General features: G+C 38.3%; 1 protein-coding gene across 2 annotated transcripts; it reads right to left on the bottom strand.

Annotated features, from left to right (window-relative positions):
* Positions 1-1,158: 1,158 nt before the first annotated feature.
* LOC134806304 (protein phosphatase 1 regulatory subunit 36-like) lies at positions 1,159-8,225 on the bottom strand. Of its 2 annotated transcripts, none has more exons than XM_063779523.1 (10): positions 8,068-8,225; positions 7,621-7,717; positions 6,825-6,890; positions 5,808-5,939; positions 5,122-5,278; positions 4,724-4,876; positions 3,921-4,149; positions 3,294-3,464; positions 1,812-1,931; positions 1,159-1,368 (listed from the first exon to the last, which is right to left on the bottom strand). In XM_063779523.1, exons 1-10 carry the CDS (start codon positions 8,157-8,159, stop codon positions 1,230-1,232), a joined length of 1,356 nt encoding a protein of 451 aa, XP_063635593.1. In that variant the 5' UTR covers positions 8,160-8,225; the 3' UTR covers positions 1,159-1,229. The 2 variants fall into 2 exon arrangements, with proteins under 2 accessions (XP_063635593.1, XP_063635594.1); XM_063779524.1 differs by having other exon boundaries at positions 5,122-5,266.
* Between the last annotated feature and the right edge of the window lie 1,168 nt (positions 8,226-9,393).

Below are 9,393 nucleotides of genomic sequence, written 5' to 3'. Positions count from 1 at the left end.
AAGTGTTATTGCGATAAACGCAGTGTTGAACGCATGCGATTAACGGAATGTATGAAAAATGGCAATGCGCTTACCGCTTGCGTTTACCGCGTAAAACAATATAGCGTCATACTCATTAGCTTATGTAATGTAAAATGTAATTTCTCATACATTCCGTTGATCGCATGCGTTCAAGGCTGCGTTTATCGCATACAAAAACCGCGCGCATAAATTTTCCGTCTTGCAATAAATAGTTTCTTATTTTTATTTCACAGCCGCAAACAACATTAACCGCAATACAAGTCTTAAATGAATTATACTCGACCGTGTCAGCTTCACATATCACTAATGTCAGTTTCATTTCTGAAGTCCGAGGATGGAAAATTATCATGCAATTACCCTGTCTGCCGGCCGTCAATCGAAATTCTTGATGCTACGAGTACAATTCCTACTCCATCGGCACTACTGAATACATTATTTTTTAAACATATGAAAACAGTTCATGAATAATAACTGAGATCGATAATAGATTATAAGTATTATAACGAACCTGCTTATTTTTCGTACCACCATAAAGTACCTTACTAAAATTTTAACCGGGAATTTTATCCCTACTACTAGGTAGGTACCTAATAATATTTGTTATAATAAAAGAAATCTAATAATAGTGTTTAATATACAAAACCGGCTAAGTGCGAGTCGCACTACGCAAAAAACGGCAAAAAAATCACATTTGCTGTATGGGAGCCCCACTTTTATTATATTCTATATTTAGTATTTGTTGTTATACCGGCAACAGAAATTGTACATCATCTGTGAAAATTTCAACTGCCTAGCTATCACGGTTCACGAGATACAGCCTGGTGACAGACAGACAGACAGACGGACAGCGGAGTCTTAGTAATAGGGTCCCGTTTTTACCCTACTAAAAATGTTAAAATGTTAAACCCGAAAATTGAGAATTTTGCATTTTTTCATGGACTTGGTGTTGTTTAACATTTTAAATGAACAATCATAATAGAATATTTTTCATACATATAGCCCATTGTTCTCAGAGACATAGGGCTTGCGATCCTCGCGTCAGATATTGGTAAAACAATTCAGTGTAGCAACGCTATTAGTACCTAATTAAGAAAGACAAAGCCTAATAATAATTATTGTAATTAAGAAAGACAGATCTTTCTTGTTTATATTATTTTTAATCATTTTCTTTATTACAGGTATATAATGTAATAATTATTATAATGAATTTACGCGCGTTTACCGACGGCGGAGGCCCTCTGCCCGCGCCGCAGCCTTTGGAGACGCTTGAGCCATCGCCGGCGCTGCGTGTCGTTGCACAGCGTCGGCGGTTCAGGCTCACTAGGGAACGACGATGGGAACGGGTCGCTGCAACACGTCAACAATGCAACTGATAAAAATGTATTTTAGGAAACATCGGTAATTTACCGGTAAATTTCATACATTTTTTAACCCGTTTCTATTTTCTAACGTCAAATTATAAACTAAATACGACCTGATTTATTTATGGTATGTTACCTATTACTCGCAGCGCATCTCCCTCGCACTAATATAAAAGTAAATGGGAAGAGGAATAAAATGGAAATAAATAAAATCTCGATAGACCCTAATATCAGTTAAAATGTGTTCAAAACCCGAAAGTTTTCAATGTCAAGAGTATATCTATTTTATCCTTTCTGCCAATTTTTGCTATCTTGCTGTTAAGAGGGAGAGTGAAAGAATATAATATCTCCCTACCTCTTTCTGTTCCTCTTAGCAGATAAAGTCCTGAAGAAGGATAGAAATGTAACAAACTCCTTTTAGGTACTTACTCGTGCTCTGATTTTAATGGCAAGTGAATGTCAGCATACAATTTTGGTTGAGCGCACGCCATTCCGCTTTTCTTCACGCTACTGCTGCTTTTTGCACTGATACTGCTCACAATTGACCCTCTGAAACAAAAACAATGTACCTACCTATATAATCCGTAAGTGGAGGATAGGTAGGTACCTACAGTACAGATGGTGTGCATAATTGTTTTCCTTCGTATTTTCTCGGAAACGTTCGTACTTGTCATGCTACTTCAGTCAACGTCCGTACTTTTTGTACCCAGACTGACTGAAGTAACAAGACATGTTCGTACGTTTCCGTGAAAATACGAAGGAAAATAATTATGCACCACATCTGTCGTGCTAATTGCGGAAAATTCCCAAAACGTTGAAAAATTCTTAGTAATTTCTGGAAAATTCTAACGGAACTGTCTTGTAAATGGAATGTTTCAATCTCCTCTCTCTTCATATGCCAATCAAATTAGATCCAAAAATAGCGTTTTGAGGAATTAATTCCCACCTAGCTGGAAATCGTTTTAATACTTTTATTTGGTCCTAAATGCGTGTAATCCGAGTTTGCTCCAGCCCATGAGGTGTGTTTCTATTCTTTATATTCTAATTTTTCGAATTGAAATTCAGCAATTCTGGAAAATTTCCGGCGGCACATCAGTGTTCAATTGTTCATAGGACACGAACAGCAGCAAACAAAAAATAGTGCAAGCAAATTAGCTTTATCTGACGAAGTTATTTGGCGAAAATTAAAAAATCTATATCAATTTTGCAAGAACTGCATTATGTATTCCCTCGAGACCATCTCGATGGGAAGTTTATTCCGAAGGTATAAGTGCTCGCGGATGGAATTACTTGAAAAGGAACAAAAAAGAAAAGGGTTTGAAAATGAACGATGCGGTGGCAGAACAAGCCGATTCGTCTGAGCACATCCTATTATAAGTACAGTCAAGTGTAAAAACATGGGTACAGTCATCATTTACTCAATTATATATCCCATAGTTCTTATATCAGCGAATTAAGAATTATGGGATATATTTTTGACTAAGTTGTATACACCCATATTTTTACACTTGACTGTAGGTACAAGCAGTATAAAACACTTAAGGACCACTAATACCCCGGGAACAACCTATACTCTGGAATATCAACTTTTTCAGTAGAAAAATAAAGCCCGAATTTCACAATTTGTATAACAGAATCGATCCTTGGCGCCTGAGTATATTCTTTAAATTAACCACATATTTCTACCGACAAAGCTGGCTTGCCAGGTTATATTTCTTGATAACACACAAATATAGAGTTAGAGCAAGCTAAGTTGTTATTATTTTAAACGACAAACTTCTATGAAATTATGATGTTTAAAATAACACTTGCATAGTCTGTGCTATTAAAATCGCTGCCAATTTGGCTTGGTGGATCTTTAATCTGTTCTTGCTGGTATGCTGGTTTAAGCCGTTAAGTACCTACACTTACAATGATTTTGATTTTGATTTGTTGTGTTCTGGCGCCGTCGGCAGCGGTTTGAGCATGGTGTCGAAGTTAGAGCGAGGTAGCCCCACGATCCCGAGCGAGACCGCTAGCTCCCCGTACCTCTCCTCTGGCCCGGCCACAATATTATGTATATACTTGAGACGCAACGGCAATCTGAAAAACAACAAATTTTTGTATCATAAAAAATATACAATAAAATATACAAAGAAATCAATTCGGTTTTATTTTAATCTAAAAAAAATCTTAGTCTAAACCGCAATAAAATGGCCCTGACATACGGACATAACGATTATATTTTCATTTTCGTTATTCTACTAACCGCTAAAATAAGAAAACAGAGTTAGACTGCGATTTATGAAAAAGTAAACATTTACAACACTGATACTGATAATTGGGGGTAGCTCCAGCCAGCAGATCCTGCAGCAAGGGCTAGGAAGAAGAGACTACGAGGGGGAGGCGAAGTTGAGGCACAATAGCACTGAGAGCTCGCATGACTCTGGTGATTCAGCCTAAGCGGCAGCGAGTCGGTGCACTATGTCAGCGTCACATCACGAGCTAAGCCTCACAAGTGTAAAGTCATAAACATTTACAACACAAGAATAATCTTACTGGTGCATTTTGATAACTCCAATTCCCATCATACGATAGTCAATGTCCCTGTGGCAGAATACTTCGTTCATCATGGGTGACTTCGTGGTGAGCTTCTTCTCAGTTCGCACGCATTCGCCCAGCAGCACGTTACGTTCCTCCCTCGTCATTTTCTCTACGTACTTGGTCTTTAGCGTGTGCTCTACGGCGTTGAAGATTTCCGATTTGAACAACCGATTCACCTCTAGCTCTGTGGACAGGTAAATATTATAGTTAGGATAGTCACACATGATCACTCGCGCCTAATCCTATAGTTACAATAGTAGGGGCACTGGGGTCAAACGTGGATCATTAATTGATATGTGTGTTTATTCATAAATAAACATATTTATAGAAAGGCTCCTAATCCCAGATGTTTCAATCGCCCGTCTTTGTTTCATATGACCCTAAACATCGGTCAAATAAAACATTTTCCTGGGTTATGTCAAACGCTTATAATTAGTTATGAAACTGCTTTGTAGTCAAAGTTTCGTATTATGTAACCTGGCTATTATTAAAACTTCTTAACAAACAAATTAGCGGAGTATAGTGACTCAGAAATGTTTAAAACGTTTCAATTGACCCCAGTCTCTAAATTAGATTAGATGCCTATTACCGTGACCACATTTTTATTTATTTAATCTTTATTGCACAAAGGAAAAACTTACAAAAGGCGGACAGCATTCTGTACCAGTCAACCTTAAGGCAAAGCAGAGAGATTTTTCTCAGTGGGGTAAGGCTTTCAAAGCCGGTACAACGCAAGGAAAATGATGGTTGTTAGTTACCTATCTGATTGAACGCCCTGCGTCCTAAAGCGAGCCAGACGATCTGCACGCACATCCGCAGCAGCGTCTCAAAAAGCCGCGCGTCCTTGTCGGACAACGACCGCCGCTTCTTCGCCGGGCCCATGTGGTGGTACTTCTTAGTGTCCGCCCCACCTACCAACACATATACCCCAGTCAGTTTAGAACGGCCTACTAGCTTAGTCGGTAGTGACCCTGCTTACGAAGTAGGAGCAGGAAGGAGGACCCGGGTTAGAATCTTATTCCATTTTGTATGAGGACGGCATAATTCATTTTTATAATGGAAACTTTCTTTTTGCAAGGTTTTTGCACATCTGTAAGTACACATATCTGTGAATTCCATTCATTAAGTGGGTATACATTTATGCAGCTCGCTGTACCTATAAGCATAGTGCAATACTCCTTAGCAACTAGCACGCGCAAATCGTTGAGGTTGGTGCCGAACTCTTTCTCCACCACGTCGCAGTACGGGGTGCGCACTCGCGTCTCCAGGTCCAGCATGCGTTGCGCCATCTCGTCCGACACCTGCGAGCATAGCTATAGATGGTCAAGCAAATCTTGTCAGTAGAAAAAGGCGCGAAATTCACATTTTCTATGAGACGATATCCCTTCGCGCCTACATTTTTCATTGGCGCCTTTTTCTACTGACAAGATCTGCTTGACCAACTTTAACTAAAATATTTGATAAACTTAGTTTGGTTTATTCCCAAAGTTGTAGGTTCGAGTATGTAATGAGGATAAACGTGCTAAACTTAAAGCAAATGGCGTTTGCAGATGTTACAGTACGCACTTCCAACTAATATAGAACCACTAATTTTGGAACGAGGCAATGTTGAGCAACTTTATTGCATGCTAAAAAAACAACGGTTTGCACTCCGGGAGTGCCGGCAGAAGTGAAAACTCAATGACATTGTAACAGTCTTTCGATCAGGGCACGTGTCCGTCTTACGTCTTACGAATCTTACGGTCACGTGACCTGTCGCAAGTTTAACATTTTTTCCCCATCACTAAAAGTGCACAGCGCCGCTAAAGAAGTTTTCACTTCATAATGCCTATTTTTTATTACCTGTAAATAATACTGGCAACATAAAATCAATGCCTTGATAAATCTGTCAGTAGTCGGTATATGCAGCATGTTTATCAGGGCGGGACTCAGTATGGTCACCGGCGCCGTGTACAGCGCAAGGTCCTTGCAATCCTGCACAAATCAATCAAGTATTATACGACAGTCATTGGCTTGGTTGCAGTTTATAATTTAAAGGTAGTGTGACTATAGTCCGACAAGAAATTGTAGAAAATGATTGAGGGCGCCACTTCCTGGTAACTGTCACATTTTTTACGTAAAATGCTTAAACCAGGTGGAAACAATTTAGCATGGATTTTTTTAGTTCCATTGTAATTAATTCCTACTATTTTATGTCGCGCTATACTTATAAGCGCAAATAAAAATATTGATTAAAAATAATGTGATTTATTCCCTAGTTGTATATCGTCATTTGTCAGTCGTAAAGTAAAAAGTATTTATCCGTGACGAAAGACAGGCTCACTTCAGAACAATATTGGAATAATATTGTAATTAGGGTGCCCAGTTACTGGCGAATTACCCTATATCAGTTAGCTGTATTTCATGCGGGCGTCTCGCTCTTAGTGCGGACAAGTACGGACAAGTCCGAGTGAAATGAACGCGCCATTTCAAAGCTACGCTCGTAGCGCTACGGCGTAGCTCCATAGAGCAATACGAGTAGGAACAGTAAAGTGTAAAAATATGGGTGCACAAATCATCTCAAAAATATGTCCTATAGCTCTTATGTCAGCGAATTAAGAACCGTGGGACATATTTTTGAGTAAGTTGTCTACAATCATATTTTTACACTTGACTGTACAAAAAGGTAGGAAAATTCCGCCATAGAAACTTATCGACGTAGGAAGTTCGAATTGGCCTCTAGGACTCATTAGGATTATAATAAAATAAATTAAATTAGGATTAAATGCGAGTATGTCATTGGGATTCATTTGGTGTCGTCGCGATGTTTTCCTTATAAACAAACCTAAAGCTAACCTATGGTCCGAATATCACACTTACTTGCACTGTAACTATATCCGGCTGTTCAGCTTTCAGTTTCCGTTGATAGCGTCTCCGATATCTTAACTGAAATATTGATTGGCATTAGCTACAGACCATACTATATTTAATTTATAACGGCCAATAACCATTTGTCTTCGAGCAACACCGGCAAGGGAGATGGCATTCGTACTATTTCCCCTCTGCCGAAGCATAGGTACAACTGTACCTATGGCGATGCGTGTAGCGACTCATGCGTACACAAAAAGAGATCGAGGTTTGCAAGATTTGTCCCTGACGTGTGTCATTTTCTATGTATTTGTGTCGTCATTAAAGATTGGATTTTGTATGTAATGAGTGAAAAGTGCGACTGTGTGCACGTTTCCCCCCGCGAAAAATAGTAGAATGATTTGTACTGTTAGATATCACTTAGGCTCCTCCCTTCCGACATGTCGGAAGCCGGTGTTGCTCAAAGCCATTTGTAGGTATATTTGTTTTTGGGAGTTCACGATATTTCGGCATAGCTGTACGCGAACACGCTCGTGCACTCGAAAAAGTAAATATAAATGGTAAATATACTCTGTATACTCGGTTTTTACAATAGGTATGTATAAATCACCTTGTTAGGAGCTAACAAGTGAAGCTGCTTCACATATTATATTAAACTAGTTGTACCAAGGCCTGGAAGGTTTAAATTAAATACATATATAGGTACAGTAAGTTTCGGTTTGTTAGCTAAGTACTATAAAAAATAAATAAGTTTGATAATCCTTAATACCTATATAATTGACAGGAAAGAAAAAAAACAAACAGTTACCTGCTCTATTAAATCCACGTCGTCTTTGAACTCTATGGCTCCCGTCGGTATTTTGGTAGGCATTTGAATAGCTTCGTCTACGACTACCGGCCGATCACTGAACAATAGGTATGTACAATTTATTTACAACCTTGTTATTATTAGCAAAACAATTCTAAGAAATAGAAGAAAATCATTTATTGATCTTCATGTCCTCCAATATTCAATAGCTTAACCAAATCTCTCTCAGATCATAGAGTTATATATTCATAGTATTCTAGGTCCATGTGAGTCGCTTAACTTCAAACTCGGGTAAATCCATCTGTCAGATTATGCGATATTGGAATTAAGAAAAGGTAATAGGGTAGATATTTGCTGAGAGGGTCGAATGGATTTACTCAAGTTTGAAGTTCAGCGACACATGTCTCAGATGTAAAGAAAAGTAATTTAGTCTTTTTACTTACTTACCTTACAAATGTAATTTGATTAGCATTTTCATCCCAAATCCAGTGCCCCTCTTCATATAACCCCCCTTCTCCTTCATCTTCGTCATCGGCCATAGGTTATTTTATTATTATTCCGAAAAATACCTAAATACTAAACACAATTTATTTACAAATACGTAAGAAACGTCAACCAGACTGCAGATTGACGTTTTTAGTTTTCTGTGGCTAACGCTCTTCGAGCAACACGGAAGGGAGGCGGCATTCGCACTATTTCCCCTCTGCCGAGGTACAAGATTAGCGCGTCAATCTAATCTAGCGCGGGTAATAAAACTATAGTTGCACTTGAATTTTTCACTAGACCGAGTCCAGACGCGCGCGTGAACACTGCTGCACAAAAATGCCTGTTTGCTCGGTTTTTTGTTATAAAAAGAGGTCGGGGACATCAAATTTACAAAAAGAAAGTGTTACATTTCACATGTAATATTTTTTTTTACATATCATACGTTTAATTACATTCAAACACAATTATTATATTTTAGTCTCATGTAATTGTTGGATTTATCGATTTTGCTCGCTCAGTACAAATTGCGGATCGGTCGAGCGACAAATCCGACTTCTCATCTCTCAAAATACAATAACATACTTCAACGAAAACGTGTTAGTGTGCGTGTTGTGACACTTGTCACTCGTTCGTACACAAAAAGAGATCGAGGTTTGCAAGATTTGTCTTTGACGTGTGTCATTTTCTATGTATTTGTGTCGTCATTACAGATTGGATTTTGTATGTAAGTGTGTGAGAAGTGCGACTGTGTGCACCTTTCCCCCCGCGAAAAATGGCAGAAAGATTTGTACGGTGAGATATCGCTTGGGCCCCTCCCTTCCGATGTGTCGGAAGCCGGTGTTGCTCGAAGCCTATTATAAATTAAACAAGCTTTGAGTTTATATACAATATTTTTCATTTTTAGTTAAAGCCTGACCAGGAATATATGATCATGCACCATCATGATCCGTATGAGCGTATGACCTATGGAATTACTATTCACTTTTAAGATAAGTAAAATAACCAAATATTTAAGAACATCGAACATCGTGAAAACTATTTTTTTACTAGTGAAAAGTCGATTACCCTACTTAGTCAAAAGTAGTATTAACTGAAATTAATTTGGAATAAAAAATACACTTTGAAAACTAGTTTTGACGGGAAAATCCTAATTAAAATTATTTTTCACCAAGGCACTTTGCAAATATGTACTAGTTTTAAGTACCTAGGGAAAACGTGTTTTCAATTAAAACGCGTTTTTAACTTTTTACGGTAACAGACGAACACAGAGATATGGACATTATGGAC

This window comes from Cydia splendana, chromosome 3, assembly GCF_910591565.1.
Source record: "Cydia splendana chromosome 3, ilCydSple1.2, whole genome shotgun sequence".
NCBI classification, from domain to species: Eukaryota; Metazoa; Arthropoda; class Insecta; order Lepidoptera; family Tortricidae; genus Cydia; species Cydia splendana.
The sequence above is the reverse complement of the archived record's forward strand: the minus strand, read 5'-3'. Positions and strand labels throughout refer to the sequence as shown.